Source organism: Amphiprion ocellaris, chromosome 1 (genome assembly GCF_022539595.1).
Source record: "Amphiprion ocellaris isolate individual 3 ecotype Okinawa chromosome 1, ASM2253959v1, whole genome shotgun sequence".
In the NCBI taxonomy this organism is placed as follows: Eukaryota; Metazoa; Chordata; class Actinopteri; family Pomacentridae; genus Amphiprion; species Amphiprion ocellaris.
In genome coordinates, this window is record NC_072766.1 from 15270057 (window position 1) to 15289207 (window position 19151).

General features: G+C 42.0%; 1 protein-coding gene across 2 annotated transcripts in view; it reads right to left on the reverse strand.

The window, feature by feature from the left end:
• The window catches only part of elp4 (elongator acetyltransferase complex subunit 4), a 50011-nt gene extending 30898 nt beyond the window's left edge, over window positions 1–19113 (reverse strand). The window contains exons 1-8 of one of the 2 annotated variants that reach the window (XM_023282953.3): window positions 18907–19113; window positions 17671–17706; window positions 12742–12863; window positions 11650–11784; window positions 10084–10220; window positions 7093–7177; window positions 3932–4120; window positions 270–378 (exon numbers count right to left, since the gene is read on the reverse strand). In XM_023282953.3, coding sequence (XP_023138721.1) covers window positions 270–378; window positions 3932–4120; window positions 7093–7177; window positions 10084–10220; window positions 11650–11784; window positions 12742–12863; window positions 17671–17706; window positions 18907–19084 — 991 coding nt within the window. In that variant the 5' untranslated portion in view covers window positions 19085–19113. The remainder of the gene's footprint in view (window positions 1–269; window positions 379–3931; window positions 4121–7092; window positions 7178–10083; window positions 10221–11649; window positions 11785–12741; window positions 12864–17670; window positions 17707–18906) is intronic. The other variant, XM_055011516.1, reaches the window with a different exon arrangement.
• Between the last annotated feature and the right edge of the window lie 38 nt (window positions 19114–19151).

Sequence of the window (19151 nt, forward strand, 5' to 3'; positions counted from 1 at the left end):
TGCTGGAGGAGGGGAGGGGGGGCAGGGATGGAGAGGGCGAGGGTGCGAGGGAGAGGGGGTACAGCGTGGCAGCTGAATCCCCCCCGGCCTGTCTACTGAGGAGCACGTCTGATTGAGCAGCAGCACACTAACGTGCACTGACAGCCTGGCCTGCAAGGGGGCTGCCCTGCCTCCATCCACAGCCAAGCCCCAGCCTTAATGCACTGCCTGTGTGCATGTGTGTGTATTTGATGGAAAAGAGACAGAAAGATAAGCGAGTGTGTTCTTACCATGGTAGTCTTTGTAGAGAGGGTTGGTCTCTCTCTCAGAGCCTTTGAATGATTCCAAGGCTATGGCATTGTCACATAGCCTGGTTATGCTGCCCATTAGAGCCCTGTCCTGTAGGATTGAGTGGAATCGAGATTGAGGCAGAGGAGGACAGAGAGGGAGAGGGAGCGAGAGGGAGAGAAAGAGAGGGAGAACATGAGCAGGTGATTAAAAGCCTCCTGACGGGCCATCAGTGTTGCAATTAAATTAGGTCATCATTTCCTGTGGCCAGGTCATTCCTGCCCATGGCTTATGTGAGTGTGATGAAGTATAGAGTGCACTGATAGGGGTTACACAGGTGATGCAGGGACAGACAAATGGACACTTGCCTCGTATCAGTCATAAACCTACAAACCTGACATGGGGAAATTCAGGGAGCAACACAATTAAAAGATTTTACTTCATCAAACAGCATCTTTTATAAAAACGCTTACAGTTTGTGCACAATCTTCAACATGCACACAGCAGGGAGGACACAGTAAAAGTGGGAGAAGCAACATAGGCTTGATGTGGATAGCTCCCCCTACTGGTTAGGCCACTGCTTTCACAAGAAAGAGGACAAATTAAGGATGAATACAGTAGATCGAACGAATGAGGGAGAAATATACAAAAGGGTGGAAGTAGAGGGTAAAGTGAGTGGAAGGGAGGGAGAGAGAGGGACATTGGGACAGAGGGAGAGAGGGAGTCTTGCATTATTAATCCTTTGCCTCCTGAATCATTCACATCCTTCTCTCTGTGTTGGCTGCCACCGCCTAATGCAGTTTTCATGCCTTCATGTCTTTTCCCCACTCTTTCTTCTTCCTCTTCGTTTTTGTCCTACTTTTAAAGTATGCATATCCTACCAGTCAGTACCACCAGCACTTACAGGGTATCTGAGGTCACTCGTGCAGCAATTAAAGCAAGTGTTAGAGTTTGGATACAACAAATTATTCAGAACATTAATAGTACAGTATGACCACTATGATGGTGTCTGCGTGAGAGATATGGCCAACTAAAACTTTATCTGTAATAGTCTTCCTTGGCCATGATGACTCTTCTGTATATACTTAAATACAAAGATTGGGCTCTTGCAAAGAGACAGAAGTTTCAAGGTCAGATGAATCCAACGTGTCCTCATCGAGCAGGTTAGTACAACAGCAGCAGGGCAGGAAGAGGTTATTGAGACATGCATGTGCTCCATGGATTCTTGAGTTTAAGGAAGTGATTATAGAAATGCTAATTTTAACTGCATATCACTTTTTACATCTTACTTATAATTGATAAGGGGTTCCAACAAGAGTCATTTCAGTGTGCAATGAAAGCTCATGTTGGCTCAATTAGCTCAGATTCCATCAGTGTAAATCCCCTGAATACCCTGAGCTTCAGCTGAGAGCCACTGACTGGCAGGTCATAGAGAGGGTCCAGTATTCACCTTTTCTTATAATATTTTATCCAGTGACTGGGCTTATTCTTGCTTGGCTCCATGAGGTTTGTTTGGCTGAACTGTAAACTTGCTTGTTTCTTCGTTTATTTGACAACATGCTATTGTGTATGCATATGGTCAAATATTCACTACGGAAATAGCAAATAAGCTAAGCTATAAATCTATTTAATATGGCCCATAATGCAATACGTCAGTTGGATGGGCACAGGGTTGACTTTCTGATGGTCAAAAACCCAGACGCATATTAGCCATTAAAAATAGGAAAGGATATGACTCTCAGAGCTTCCATGATTCAAAATTCGGACTATTTTACATTTGAAAACAGCAAAAAAACATATGCAATGAACAGCTATACTATTATACTACTAAGCAATCAGCAGTAATGCATAGCTTAGCAATGCAATGAGGCTCTTGAGTAAAATGTCCATTTGAAAGTCAAATGAATATTGCTAATTGTGGAAAAAATATCCTCTGTAGCCCTACTACAGAGGACTGTGGCACCAAGCATAGTTTGCTTGACTAATCCAAAACCGCAAAACTCAAAATATTTGCATACGTCAGGACATGACAGTCTGAGCAGCTGCTGAGGTGTACATGCATGTATTTTAAGGAGGACTGTATTTTGTGTTTGTGTGTGGGATGGGTGTGGTAGCAGGAGATTGTATGATGGAGGAGAACCGGGTTAGGACAAGCCTAATTAATGTTTCAGATGGACTGTGGCACAGGGCTGCTGTGAGGAGGCTTTCAGTGAGTTGCTCAGCTTCCCAAGCTGCTCAATAATGGATTGAGTATTGTAGACTAGTAGGAGTGGGCTAGCTGGCTGAGACCTCACTGTCTCGGCCAGCTAACCCACTGCTACTAGTCTAGACAGTCTTCCAAAGGCCACATTCTTAACTAAGCTAATTATCTGACACTAGCAGCAAGAAGCTACAATAATACATCAGTTTCTAAAATATCCAACAGTGTTGTCAGATTGTGAATGAGTTGGTTTCACACGTTGGTGACCTCAGCTGATTAAGTAGAACTGTCCTATAACAACAACATCAAGTGAGATTGACAATGTTAAACTAATCATAAGGCCATAACACAACAGCCTCTAATTACCTCTATGTTGGCTTAGTCACCAAACACCTGATTCAGTCCAAAATTTCCCCCTCTCTTCTTCTTCCCAAGCTCATTCACTTCTCTCCCCAGGGTGGAGAAGGGGGAGGGGACAGATTAAGGGTTTGGAGGCCTGGCCAGAGTGGGACAGGGGGACCGCTCCCACCACAGCTGACATCTGCTAGTTAGCCACTCTACCTTTTTTGACTAGGCCAAGGCCCCTGTGCACTGAGTATATAGGCCTGGAGCCAGAGCATGTTGTGACAACACAGCTGTTCTATAAGTTAAACACTGACCTATATCTTTTTTTAAAAAGGGATCACAAATAACACAGTTCCCATGCTCTGATGAATCAGTACTATAAGGAAGTAGGATGTTTAAAGTGTGGGCAGGTTAAGAACATTTTCGTAGAAAGTCTCAGATGGCTTTTCTGGTGAGTCTGCTTCTATGGTAGAGTGTCTGGGGGAGGGCTGTGGTTTGCCATATGCCTCAGCAGATGACTCCACCTTCACACTGAGAGGCCAGACTGGACACAGACGCATACACGCGGACCCATACCCCCCCTTCCCAAGACACACAATCCACAAACACAACTAGAGACACACAAAACTGCAATGGGTTATACTTGTAAGACAATAAATGTGTCCGTAAGCACACACTCTGAGTATAGCTTGAAGTAATTGAAGCCAAAACAAACAAACATAGATTTAGAGGCCTTTGAATGAAGTGTGCACTTGACTGGGTCAGCTGGGAGAACTGATTCGTGGAGGAAGAGGCCCCTCTCAGGCCTGAGTCATACCAGGGTGACACTGAACCAAGGGTCAAGAGGCCTCACTACAAAAGACTCCAAATCTTTTACTTTACAAGCAAAACAGACAGAACAAGAGTACATGGGTCAAAAATAAACCCATGCACAAAAATCCTGTTAATTACCTGTATATTCAGTCATACCAAGTTTAGAGTATCACGTTGGGGTGTTCACTATGTTCTTGCAGAATTACACAGTAGAAACTACTGACAAACTATTCACAACTATTTAACACGGGCAAAAAAGAATGTGTGAACTGTGTCGAGCTGTTTAGATGCGTTACATCGTCTTACCTGGATAAGATGAGAAGGTACAGTAACTACGGCAACTGCCAGCGATGACCTCAGCAAGGCACGCAGTCCATAGAGAAAGGTAGTCAGGGCGTGGCTATGTCTGGGATTGTCATGGCAACTCAGGTCATCACCCCACAGAGCTGAGCCAAGAGAGTGAAGCCCAACACGCAGGATGTTACGTGACTTTGGCTAAAACAAGCAAGAAGAAGTGGTCAGAAATACGGAAAATGTGCAGAAAGTGATGCAAAGCGGCAATGTTTCACTGAAGCACACACAAAGTACACTTGAATGCAATAATAACGTTCACAGAAGATATCTGAATATTATCTGATAACTGCTTAATATTTCAGAAAGGTGCTGCTGTTTTTGGATAGTATTCCCAAACTCTGGGAGAGAGCGACTGGACAGTCTGCTCACCAGCACAGACGATCGGAACACAGTGCCCAAACGTGACTGGACACAACTGCCCAATCACAGAAGCCATCTGACACACGCACAATGGACCTGTCAGACAGGCTTCCAATATGGCCGCCACCCAGAAACCCCAACACATTCTTGGCACCACAGCAATGCTCTGCAGCCAAGGGGGCCTGGGTAAGGGTGGAGTGCCTTCCCTTGAAACCCCCCCACCCCACCACAAGAGATCAACGGTAACCCACTCTCAGGAGGACAGAGAAAAAGTGGCCAAACAGTGGTGGGATATATATCACTGAAACTGAGAGAATGGATTAGCCTGTCCAAACTGTGAGAGGTTTTTAGCCTTTGGTACAATTGCCTTTTATTTGGGGTTTCTTCAGGATGGCTCCTGATTACTGAGGTGAGAGCCAAGAGTGATTAACAAAGCCCTGGCCTAAAATCTGCTCACTTTTCACTTTTTTCTCCCCAGCCTCTTCTCTCCTTTATTCCTCCCCCTCTATTATCACAACCCTCCCAATATCTCCTCCGCCCCACTCCCCATTGCTTCCTCTCCCAACAGTATGACCTAAGCTTCGTTTGGACCTGGATCAGAATCACAAGGATCTAAGAAAAATAAACCCCATTGTTTCGGTGAGTGTTTCACAGTCGACTCAGGGCTTTCCAAAGGACTCTCACATTGGACTCCACATTCATCTCTCTTTACATGAGTCAACATCAGTGCTCCATCTCTATACCTTGCTACGCTTAAAGATTTGTGATGTGTGTGTGGCTTTGTCACTATTAGATAGGCCCTTTCTTTGTTTAGCAGGAATTTCCTACACAGGTTTTGGGGGCCACAGATTTAGAAATCTATTTCTATGTCTGCTACCCACAGGGGGGAACTGTGGTAACACGACTGTTGCTGTGGCAACATCAGGATGAGAGGCCAAAGTTAACTCCTATAGTTTAGCCTATAGAAAAATCAGGGAACAGTGCCAGTAGGGTCCAGCCAAGGACCAGAGGCCAGCCATATAGACTACAACAAGCCTGGAACCACAACCTAATCAGCCAGTGTCTGTGGAGACTCACAGTCCTGCTGCTACTCCTGTCCTGCTTGTCTCAAATACTCCCACGAATATGCTCAGGGAGATTAATCCTTGTTTTAATCTGGTCTTTACATAACACAGTATGTATTAAATCCATATGTTGTTAACAGCCACAATGACCAATTAATAAATTAACAAACAGATACAAGCACTCTATCGTCCATACTGAGCGTTTTGGTGCCAGTGCCCATGTCGCTCTGTGCTGGTCTACATTCCTGGACTGTGCCAAAAGCATGTCAGGCGGCCACACTGCTTTAATGATGTCAGCAGTTAATCTGGTGTGTGAGTGACAGCACTCGGGGAGGGAAGGTGGGGAGCAGGGGAGGTAAATCCTGTGTGTGAGTGACAAGGGGGAGAGGTGGCTCCAGGTGACGAGCAGAGGGGTCACAGAATGTAGGTGAAAAAGACACACACAGAAGTATGTATGCATACACACACACACACACACACACACACATGCACGCATGAGATCACATATAAGACAATTTCCATGCTCCCATGAACCAACAGAAGTATTAGAGGGTTCTATCTATCTATCCATCTATCATCTATCCATCTATCTATCTATCTATCTATCTATCTATCTATCTATCTATCTATCTATCTATCTATCTATCTATCTATCTATCTATCTATCTATCTATCTATCTATCTATCTATCTATCAAAAGGGTGAAAAGAGAGATAAAGAGAGAGATGTCTGATATCATCCATCTGGGTGTTTCTGGCATTCTATAAAGGACTGATGATTATTAAAAAGATGAATGTCAAAGGAATGACACGCACACAGCTGGGACACACAGGTGAGGCCAACCTGAGCAGGTGAGAGATTTGTGGTGGTTGGAATGTAACAGAAAAGCTTACAGTGGAGATATAGACCTGGCATTTCTCTTTTACTTATTATTACTCTTATGCATATTTCACATAATTTGAAAGCATAATAGTTTGACTGGGCTCAGTAAATAGTGAGACTACAAGTAGACATTTGCAAGCTTGTACAATTTAGTACCAGTTACTCATAAAGTTCACCTTTAATGACAAAAATGCACACCGGACTTTTGCGTGCCTGTATCTGTGTGGCTATTGGTGTGTGTGTGTGTTAGTGTGTGTGATTTGACTGGAAGCAGATGCTTGCTGCATCTCAGTAATGCTTTCTGTCAAATCCACAAACATTGAGATAAACCATGATTAACAGATCGTAGATTTGTGATTTGTGGGTATTGTCATGCCTGACAAAGCTGGACTGCTAGGTGTTTTTGTTAAACTAAGAGAGAGTGAAATGAATAAACAAAATGTACAGGATGTCACATTTGAATACAGTCCACTTTAAGTTGACTGGCTGAATAGATTGACAGGTGATCAAATTTAACATAGAAGAACTGGTGGCCGGAAGTGGACAGTGTTTTTTGTTGAGTCGTTTTACCTGTTAACAGATGTACAAACAAAGTCATATACAGGTATATGATCAAAATTATATAAAAGGATAGTTTGTTTTTTTCAGAAAGGATGTGATGCTTTCCTTAACAGGCCTAATATCATTTTAATTTACGATACTACCAATTTCAGTAAGGCTGTAGTTGCAGAATAAATACATCAAAAACCTTCTGATTTTAGGCTGAAAGAAACAAATGTGAAACCGTTGTTTAGTTCTGGTTCTTACCATTGAGGCAGCTATATCAAAGCCCTCCCTGTGTATGACCTCTTGAAGTGATTTCAGCAATGCAGAGTAGGACTCAATCATGGGACTGCAGGGAGAAGAAAGCAGAAAAAAGAATGAACACAGTGAAGCAGACAACCAGAAACAGAGTACAAAAGGGTTATTTAAGATGTGTAAACTGTCATTGAGACCATTTTGATAAAACTGGGCCAAGCCTATCACGGCAGTTGCTTAATCCTCTATGACTGCAGCATGTTCCTCCTGACTGTGCTTTTCTGGAGTCACTGAAGCAGACAGATGATCCATATCAAGAGATCCAATTAATTTATTTGGTTGATTAAATTACAACATGACTGGTTCTCTGTCAGCTCCCCGAGGATCTGATTGTGCCGAGACAGACAGACAGACAGATGAGATGCACATATGCACAAACATACACACAACAAAGATGATAAGGAGGGGGGAATTAATGGGCTGATATCTAAAATAAACAAGGAACAGCATTTTGGTGTTTAATCAGGGGTAAAATGTGCACCACTGACAAAGGGCATACAGTACCATCAGAGCTACATTTAGCAACAGTCAAGGGATGGGTTACTGCTGAGCCCACTATGTGCCTATAGGATGGCCAATAGGAATGTTAACCCCATCTTTTTACACAGGACCCTCCACTTACGAACGCCCCACCATTGTAATGACGACTCTGTCGTGACTCACAGTGGGCTGCTATGTCAGTTGTCAATTCGACCTGCAGGCTACAAAAGCTGATACACATAGATTGGTCACACGCCAATAGCCCTGCATAAAGAACAGTAATACACACTTGTGTTGATTACACTTGGCCAAGTATATCCATGTACTCTATTTCAGTTATTCAGCACAACAATGGTGCCTCCTGACCCCGCTGTGGCTAATGATAGAGCTGGTTTGGTGAAAGAAGGACACCTACCCTCCATGGCCTCTCTGCCCATGCCCCAGCTCTGAGGTAGGGGGCTGGGATGGTGTGACATGTAGTCGAGCAGGAGGTTGCCTCTGGTTGGCAGCCATTGTGCGAGACGCCATTGTGTTTTAGCTACCCCTACTGAGCACCCCTCATTCAGGTACCAAAAAGGTCTAGGTGCTTAGCTACAGGGGCTAGTTCGTCAGCTAATTGGGATCATGCATAGGGAAGCTTCTTTATCTCAGTGTCCCTCTTTCAGTGGGGGAAGAAAGGAGGAGAGAAAGGGGGATGCTTGGTCTTAAACAACAGGATCTGTATCACCTAGAGAGCAATTTGTGCCAATTATGCCTTCAAGTGAAACGGAGCAATTTAACAGCTAGGGTATCAACATGGGGCTGTGGACACGTGCAAGGGGGAGTAGCCTGCTTAGGAGTTTGTGTGGTACGTGTGCGTGTGCAATGTGTTGAGTGTGTGTGTGAACGTAGCTGTGTCAATATTGGGGCGGGCCTCGGGGCATAATGGTGCGGTGCAGGTGTAGTTTCCCGCTGTCAGAATGTCTATAAGATCTATAACCCATTCAGACCCTACAACAGTACCATTCTGTCACTCTTACTCACTGCCGCACAGCGCTGCCAGCATCAGTGGAGAAGATTTTTTATTTTGCATTTTTATTTTTCCCATTAGGCGTTGTTAAGTTCTGCACTGAGATTTGACACAATAGCTGATGGTGTCCACTTCAAGGTCCACACTTGTAAAGATGTAAACTTTAAACTCAATGTCCACAAGAGTTAATGTGTTTGTATGGCTGCTCTGCTAAATGGTCTCTGTTTGTTGATAGAAAGGAAGACGGATTCTATAAAGCCTCCTCCACATCCTCTGCGCTCCAGATTGCAGTATTTACCCAGTGTGTGTGAGTGTGCCGTGGTGTGCCCTTGTGTGTTCAGCAGCACTCTCTGAGTAAAGAGCCTGCATGACCTCTGAACCCTAAGTACACTCAAAGCTGGAGAAATCAAACAGACGCTGAGCAAACAAGAGCCTTATTTCAATAGACATACACAACCTTTCCAAGAGGTTGAATGACTTAGGCCAATGGCAAGCTACACAGAATAGATGAACCAGGAGGATTTTTAACTGATTTATATCAATTGTTAAAGGATAATTGTGCTCAGTGATTCAGTATTTAAAATACATTTTTCAAAAGCATCTGGTGAAACCTGACATTTCAGCTGAATGCAATAAAAACTGTAGAAGCTTTAAGCTTTCGAGTGGGTGTGCCAACAGTGAAATGACCAAAATGATACAAGACGATTTCAGCTGCTATTTTTTTTATATTTTGAAACACTTCAGTGAGTCTCATTAAATATTAACAGAAAATCAATAAAGCATGATGTTTTTTCTCAATCTACAGTAATAAAACGCACATTTTATTAGAGCTGAAAAAAATTAACTGCTTGATTACCTGATTGGCAGATAAAATAATTGGCAACTATTTTGAAAATAATTTAATGGATTCAGTATTTTTTTCAAGTAAAGACAACATATTAACTGGTTCTAGTTTCTTGCAGTTCTTGAAATTTAATATCTTTGGATTTTAGTCTGCTTGCCATGAAAAAAAGATATGAAAATATCAAAGTTTGGCTCTCATGATAGGAATTTTTTACTATTTTGTGACATTTTATAGAGAAAACGATTAATCAAAAAGTAGGAAATATTAAATATCAATAAAAACATTTTAATGGCAGTCCCAAATTGTATTAAATTCTTACAAATGACCATCACAAGCAAAGAAAAATCTCTATCCTCTCAGGTTGTCTTTGCTGTAATGCACATGCTGGGTACAGGTCTTAAATTCTTGAAATTATATCGGTCTGTCCACATTGTCGGCTTACCTGTAACCTGTGAAAAATGCCATGTTCAGTTACCTTTGTTCTGTGGATGACGTCTTATTTGTGTAACTGTGTTTTGTGGATGATGTCGTGCTTGTGTGCCTGTGTCGTGCGCACGGTGTCTCATTGGTTTCCATGCTTTCTGTGGACGATGTCTTGTCGTTTTACCTGTGTGTGGTTGATGACTGGGTGGGATGTTCTGGAAGGTAGAAGCGGTGGCACTTGGCTGCCTGGCGAATTTCTGGCTCCATCGTCTTGGAGACATCATAGTAGTGCCCGAACCGGGAAGTGGATGCCAGGGCACTCTGGAAAGGTCAACAAGTTGATTTTATGGTTCAAAATATGTACGATACTTGCACATAAATAACATTTTAAAATATATCTGTTTGTTCTCAAATGTCCTTGTACAAATGGTGTATATTCATCTTGTTTCATATAAGAATAAGGCAATTCATAAGAAGATAACCTTATTTGTCTTTCTAATATGTTAAATGAGTGTGCTTTATAATACTATGGTAATGCAATTGCATTGTTTATGGGTCATTCCTCAACATTACTATAGCAGAGAAGTTAAATAACCACTACGACAACGCTCCTAATCATTTCTTCACATAAATGTCCACTTCTGGCTGTGAAAGCGAACGTGTCAGGGACGCAGGGGAAGGCGGATGTTTTCCTGCAGCTGAAAGAGAGAGTTTTATCTCTTCTCTCTCAGTGAAACCAGGGACTCCATTGTTAGAGGGGCCCTTAATCTACTCCTAATCTGGATTAGGGCCCCCGGTGTGTCCCTCTCCTGGCGGGACGAGGGGGTCAGCAGGGCAGGGGGGTCAGGGGCTCATCTTCTCTTTGTGAGCTGGGCAACCCGCTTAGCGTTCCATCCCGCCCTGACGGCCTCACCTTTGATCTGATGTCTTCATCAGGAGAGTGACACAGTGGGCTATGCCAGGAGAGGTGTGTGTAAGGGGAAAGTAAGCGTTGACTCTGGGGGTGAATTTGGGATGCAAATCCTCTGCTAGGGCTTACTAGTGGTTTGTAAAGACGATTTTACAGGGGAAGGGGGAGAGGTGAGGAAAGGACACAGATATAAAGAAGTTTCCAGGGAGAGAGAAAGAGGGAGAGGATCCCCAGGGACACACTGTGTGCTGTTAATCCACATAGCGATATGGATTATAGACCAACAGGGGTAGACTGCAGAGAAGTAGAAGGGGAGGGTCACCTCTCCTCAAAGCGGAAGAAAGAGTGTAGGGCTGCCGACCCTAGCAGGGGGAAAGGCAGGGATTTGGGGAAAGACAGAGGCGCAGGTCTGGGTCATAGGGTTGAGCGAGCAGACATGTCAATGCACAGGCTGCAAAGTACTCTTGTTTCCCAGGCTAAGCAGGGGTGCAGGCGTGTGTGTATGTGTGTATATGTGAGTTGGGGACCAGTGAAAAGCCTACCTATTGCCAGCTAAGTGTGAGTAATCTGGTCCAACTCTGAAAGGAGAGGCTGAGGCCTCATTCAGTCCACAAAGGAGTTTAGAAGCTGATGGATTTAGTGGTCGAGACAATTGCCAAACCACTAAGACCAGAGAGCCAGTGCTGTCCATTCTCATACCATCATTAACAGAGACACATGTTGAACTTTAATAAAAGATGATCACAAAGTTACTTCTATTCTACTGTATATTCTAAAAAGGTAGGCTGCAATTTCGTTATAACACGTTATATGAACTGTCATTTAAATCCATCTAATTACCTGTACTTTAGGAAGGTTCTGATAGCGCCAGGCAATCTTCATAGCATCTAAACTGTCCTGAGGTTCACAAGACAGCCTAGGCTGGTCCACCGGCTTGTGGATAGCAACATCATCCAAGATGGGAGCTGGGAGTTCCTATACAAAACAATACAATAAACCTTTTTTATTTCTCTGTAATTTTGCAATGGAATATGGGCACGATGTAAACTGCCACAGTATTATAAGACAGTACAGACCTGAACAGGTCAGTGTTGTTTACCGTTTAGGTGTACTGATGCCAAATCATGATCCTTGTAGGGATGTGCACTTAAAAACAATTTGAATTGAAAAGGACTGAAATGAGTAAATGAACCATATACTTATTGGAAAATTGAGGGGGGGCGGGTCCAATTGTTCAGCTGATGCTCACGCTCACATTGTTCAACATTTTCCTCCTTTAACTTGATTTTTTTCTATTAAGCTGATTTATTTGTGCACAGGTTATTGTAATGCATAAAGTGCAACCTTAGCATCTGAAGATTAGCATACTGCAAATGTAGCTGTGAAAACACTAAATGATGTGATATATCCCCATTGGGAATCCCCCTCTCTTAATAAGTCTTTGATATGTAAAGAGAGGGTGAAGCTATGACCCCTCCCACTATCAATCAGTGGGAGAGAGGCCCTCTTCCCGTATGCTGGGTGGCAGTCAGCTTCTGGGGCTTTGGTGCTCTTCACAAAGTGATGCGTCGGGAAACATTTCAACAATGCCACAACCATGCCACCCTCGACCTCTGAGATACCTCCATTGACCCTGACGCATGTTGAGGAAAGCCGTGTGCTTGAACTGTACAGCAGGAACTGACTGTGACAAAAACAACTGAAAGTAGAAACATCCTCTTAGAACTAAATGTTAAACTTAAGTTTTACAAACATGTCTGTTTGACAGCACAGCTGTTGTACAAGATGATGCTAAAGCAGACATTTTGAGGCCATCTTAACTTCTCTGTGAATTGTTTGTCAAGACTTGCAGCTTGGAAAAAAAACATACTTTGCAGTTCCACAATTTTCTTCTTTAAGATCTTACAGAATAGATGGCACCTCCTCACATACCTGTAAGATGTCATCAGGGTTATCTTGAGCTGCCGCCACAAAAAGTTCATGCCGACACACCACACCTTCTGCCAGGAAGTATTTTAAGATCATGCGTGAGTAGCTATCATATCGGTCCTCCTCTAAAAAAGAAACAGACAACAACAATTCGAATTTCAGTATGAGTAGAAATTTGAATGTCCAACGTCATGCTGTTACCACTGTCTGAAAAATCAAAGAAATGGATTTAGTAATAAAACTGCTACATTACTATGGAAAACATATATATCTCAGAGGTATCACTGGATATTGCCTTCTTCAATTCCATTCATTCAGACACCACATATCCAAGAGTTCACGACCACATCACAGTTTGCAACAGTAATTGATGTAAGGACCACGTTCTGACTCCCGTTTGTCCGGAACATACCATGGGATGGCAATTGACATGGCACAGAAACACAGGTTTTACGGAGTGATCTGACTATTAGAGTGGAAATGACATGTTCACCTCTCTTGTTAGGGTATTAACAGAATTCCTGTCCACTCTAACCTATCATATCCCCAACCAGAAGCAGAGGTGTGAGGGAGACACCTGCCTTAAGCATTCACCTGACCCCTCCCACTGAAAGGAAAGGTACCTTACCTGCTAGGACAGCTGACAAGAGGAGGCAGAAGTAGGATAAGATAGTATCTGTCCTCAAAATGCTTCCTGACATCTGGCTCACTTGAACCTCTCTGCTGTTTGTGTGCATTCTGATGGCAATGGCATCCTTTCACTGTTATATTTCTAGTGTCATTCACATCAGGCGTATTTATTATTGTAAAAAGTAGGTTATAATCCCAGGTTAAATCTCACCACAGAGGGTTGATATAACAGTCTCATTTAGAAGAGTGTCTCAGGCACTAAGTGGGCTTCCAAGTAATGCTAAACACCAAAAATACTTTCTCAAATGTAGCCTTTATTACTGCAAACAAAGCAGCCACCCGGTCATTCCACAACCCAAACCCACAAAAAAGGCCTGCATCATCACCATGAAACCCAGCCGAGAAGGGCACATAACTCTGCCCAGCATGCTACTGCTGCTTCCTGTCACAATCACCATTTTGTAAAGATTTCATAGGCCTCTCTTTTACAATGACAAACAGTGGGCACAAGGACAAAGGCAGCAGTGACAGTTTAAGGTAATGGGCATACAGCTGACAGCTTGGGAATGACATCCTGACGTGTCATCCTCGAACATCCAGAGAATTTCCTCCTCCCACGTTCCCAGTCTACGTCCTCACCTACGGACTTCGGATGGCCCAGGAAATTCCATGGCTCTTCAATTTGTTGTCGGTGGGGCTCCCTGTTCTCTTATTGATGGGTTTCTAGGTCAGCAGGCCTTTGTGGCTTTCAGCAGGCCCCACAAAGACTCCCAGATGGGCCCTCTCAAGATGGGGCCTATTGTGGTTGTGTTTCTATGGGAGCCTTACAAATGGAACCTCCAGGAGTCATTAGGCTGTTGAGGCAGGGGGTATGAGGAGGGGGCGGGAGGTGGCGTGGTATGGAAGCAACAGGGGGTGGGGGACGGTCATATCTTCGAGGTAGATCAGTCACTCTGGACAGTCATGGGATGATTTTTTTTTTTTTTTTTGCTTATTCTGACTAAGGTTCTATAAAGAGGGGAATGCCTCTGCTTCATTTGCCTTCAGACAAGGGAGTGGGAGTGCAAGAGTCCTGAATCATATCTGCTAAAGCTGCAGGGGGAGGAGACAAAATATGTAGGTCAGAATGTTTTCCCCTTGTATGTCTTTGGTCTATGAAGTAGTATTATTTCGACAGAACAGCTCAACTGCATTTAGACATACAGTAGGTAAACATGAGAAATTTAATGAAAAAGAAATTTGAAAAACTCTTGAAAAATCTGAATCACAAACTGCAATAAAAACTGCTACACACATGAGGGTGATATTAAATGAAGTGTCAAATAGCAGCATTTATCAAACAACTGAGTATATGTCATACTGCATCTCGAATGGTCAGCTTCAACTTGTGACTGCTGTTGGTCTTTGACCAATTTGCTAGAGTCATGGTGGTGATTTTTTACATTGTCCACCTTCACACATTAAAAACTGCAGTTTTAAATAACATGTAATCTGTGACCAGATGATTTCACCTCTTTGCAGTTCTTCTAAGTGAATAATGTTGCTTTAAGAAATCGCATATGGAAGTCTGGATTCCAAAACCTCTACTCCAACTGAAATTTTTCTTTGCATTAATGACATGAGCATGTTATTGTATTTTGTATGGAACATTTGTATAGAATTAGTACTTTAAATGTCTTCAGCTGTATCGTTGTCTTTTTATTGTATTTAGATAAAATTTTTTGATCCTGCCTTTTTCAGGTAATTATTTCCTATGTTCTGAGAAACTTAAAAATTGCCATTTTTAATTGTATATATTCAAATTATTTTGCACACACCATATATAATGTCAAGTATTCTCACTAAAATTCTTAGTTATTCGCACATCATTTGTCTTTTAATCACAATTACTGATGTGTTCAACCCTCAAGACAGGTACACCTCAAAGCTGGGAAATATCATGTGAAACAATTGGGCCAAATGTAGCGGCAATTACTGTGGCTGCATTTAAGAAAAAAACATTTACTTAAAGGCTTAAAACCATACATGGTCAACATAACAAGAGCCGGGAAGCTTTGTTCCTCCTCCTGCAAAAAACACATGAGATGAGAGATCTGCAGACAGCAGCCATACTGGACTGATCCCCCTCTGGATGACAAATCAGGATGGACAGCTCAAGACACTTCAAAGGCAGACAATGACCAGTCTGATAATTTTATGTCTGTGTCTCACAAACAGGCCATCACGGCTAAAGGGGCAGACTGTAGGAGACGACTGCCTGAAACAAACACAAACAAACACACACTCCAAACTCCCCCCATTCCACCCACCCACACAACAAAACAGACACACAAACAGCACAGTGTGCACACACGCCACTCTGTCAGAGACAAACACAAGATAGCACGCACACACACGCATTTCACCTTTACTGTGTCTCTCATTACCAGATGAAACCAACCGTACATTGATTCACAAAATGGAAGGGAAGAACGCATTAGTGTGTAATCACTGACTCCTGCATCGATTGGGGGGATGAATTAAAGGGCAAAGCAATATCATCAGTTGGTATAGGCCTTGGCTACACACAAATTACAGCTTCAAGGGGAAACATGACTACCTTAACCTTACTGTCCACCAGTGCATATAGCCTTGCCTATGATGAATGATAATAATAATAATAATACAGTGGAAGACATTTATGTCCCTAGAAAACCCACTTGCTTTGAATGTAATTCCAAAAACTTCTATAACACATCTGCAGAGGAGCATGTTAATTAAGGATCACAGTAAAAGTGTGAACACCTGGGATTCTAACTAGAGACCTCCAGGTCATTAGTCTATCTGCCATTCTGCTAGACAGTGACATACTAACCATAAAGAGCCTGAGAAGCCTCGCTGTAGCTTGCAATAGTGGGGATGATTTAAATTTTAAGAATACATTAAATGTCTGGTTGTTTATAAATATATAAATATAGTAGGCTAAAATTACATCTGGTTGCAGTGTAATTCTAAATCCATACTTCTTGAAACCTTTTCACTCAGAGACCAGCAAAAATTATCAAAAAAGCAGAAGACTATAATGTTTCAGAAAAGACAAGGCAGATATGCCCCTTCCTGGCCTGTGCTATCTATACAGCAATGCATGATGATAAACCACAGCAACTTTTGTTAAGTGAGTCATAATTTTAAACTTTTCATATCCAACCAGAGCAAATAAAAGGTATTTAAGCACCACTGCTTTAACTGTGACAAACGCATCAAACTTGCACATGAAGCCTAAAGATAAAAAGTGTCCATTCCAGAAAAGGTCTAGCCTCAAGTATTGATGAGTACTGTGTACAGTGGAATCTGTATATGTAAAGGGACTGATAAATTATGTACTTGGATGTGGAAAACAGTGCATCTTCGACTGTGACTTCACACTGCATTAGTGGGTCAAATGTAAAGTTATCACACAAGTTTGAACAGTCTTGTCTTTTAGTCAGTTCTATTTTATCATAAATGCGGCTATCGTGGCTCTATGAGTCATGCTAACTGGTCACTCCACACCTCTAATGCAGACAATGAATTGCACAAAATGGTACATATCTGAGCAGCCATCATTAACCTCCTATAGCTTTCAAATAATCATGACTTTTACATTAATTATTTCAAATTTTTGTTCCAAAGTCTGACTGAAGGTAAACACTTAAAGCGGCCACCTGAAACCGCTATTGTGGCTGATTGTATAGGGATGTGCACGCAGGGCAACTTGTCACCTAGATGGTTCACCCTGCGTATTTATTTGCACCCTATTTGTCTGTTCATATGTGTAAGGCTGTCATTCACAGCATATATACTGTCTAATAGTAGAAAAAAGTTACAACTGTGATGGATAGTAAGCCTCTGAAAATAAATAAATAAATAAGACAGTGTTGTCTTAGATTAGTGTTTTGAACAGCTTGCAGAGCAATTAGCCACAACTGGAGTCTTTATCATTAAGGGTCAGCGTTGGCTGATGAAATCTGAATGGTGCATTTATTGTCAATCTAAATAGAAAGCAATTCAAAGTTTCACATGTAAACAAAGCATCTTCTGACAGAAGATAATAATGGTAATTCCAGGAGACTACTGACTGGTTGTTCTGTTCACTTTTTTACTTCAGACTCTAAGATGGATATTGGAAATAATTTATTTAAAAGTCTGAAAGATTTACTTATCCTTTAACATTGTAAGCAAATTGTTTCAACAGACAATACATCATGAGTAGGGACTTCATCCCTTCATGGGACATTTAAACCAAATAACACTTGATTTGAATATTTGACATGACATGCTCACCTATGAGAAGCACTGTCCCAACTGCTAACCCACCACCTGTTTGTGGAGACAAAAACAATAATACTGAATACATCTGTTACATATTATTGCACATACACTGTCTCTGAATCATTGTGTAACACTTGAAAGCATCCAACGTCCATCAGCTTCCCTCACTCTTCTTTGTTGGTCTCCACAGTGGTATATTAATTTTATAAGAAAACAGGCAAGTTATTTTAAATTGTCACAACAGGAAAGTAAAGGTGGCACAAACTGTATTGATGATGCTTTTGTCTAATCAAGGCTCCCCTTTTATTTGTGTATTTCTTTCTGTGAGAGGTTTTCAGTGAAAATGTCTTATTAGAGAACTGCCTATCTAAAGAGACATCTCTTGTTTTGTTATGGCAAGAATTCCAGTAATCCATCAAAAAACAGAACACCCTGATAAGTTAAAAATCAATCCTTGATGACTTTGACTGCTTTTTTTCCTTTTAAATTTAAACCACAATGTAGTGTGACCAGCTAGATCTTGCTCCTTCATTTTACAAATGCAGTTACATATTATACACAGCTCATAATCACAACCTACAGTGATTTGAATAGGTGTAGGCTGTGAGAACAAAAACTTGCAGAAAAGCAACATCTTAGCTGTTGCCATACCAGCAAACCTGCTTACAACACACTTCCTTTCAAATCCTAAAGAGGTATACAATAGTGGTTTAAAAAGAGAGAGAGAGAAGTGTTCATAATTCAGATTGCAATTTTGAAAAGGCTTCTTATGTACATAGATGCAAGAATTACAGTTATTCTTTTTATAATATATATTTATTTAATCAGTTATTTGGGTAATTTAAATGTTTACCGAACAACCGCAGGATGCATTGTCTGTGTAGTTAAGGTGACGAGGACAGACGGCCATAAGCGTTGAGAGATACTGTCAGCTTATGGAAAGATTCGCTAAACATACATCATTTCGGTCAAAGAGAATTTATTGTGTAGATCTGTTTCCGACAACCGCAAACTATGTAATTTCTAATGCTAACGTTAATTTTCACACCTTCAGTATTGCTTGTCTTGCTTGGACCCACGACTATCTGCTAATGTATAGATTTTCCATTTGAGAAATTAATTGTGGTGACATTTTAAATGAGATGCTCTGCAGGTTTATGAAGTTCAGCGGACCTAGCCAACATCACACCGAGAAACGCTGTTAGCCTGTGTAGCTATTGCTACTGTTCAACTAAGCAGTGGACTGACCGAGCAGATAGTCGAGCGACGTGACACCGGTGGAAACTAAGAGCTGTCCATTCTGAACCGAAGGTCTGGTACCAGGGATGGAGATTAACTTGCTCCTTGTTTTCTTCTGAAAACTCGTACTATTGAACGGTGAGCGTTCAGCTGAGGGTTTACCCACACTGTCCACGGGAGCTGCCATACTGCTAGTAACGTGGTGACGCCTGGCAATGTTTTGGCGCACACTGTCCAATCAAACGGCACTTTGG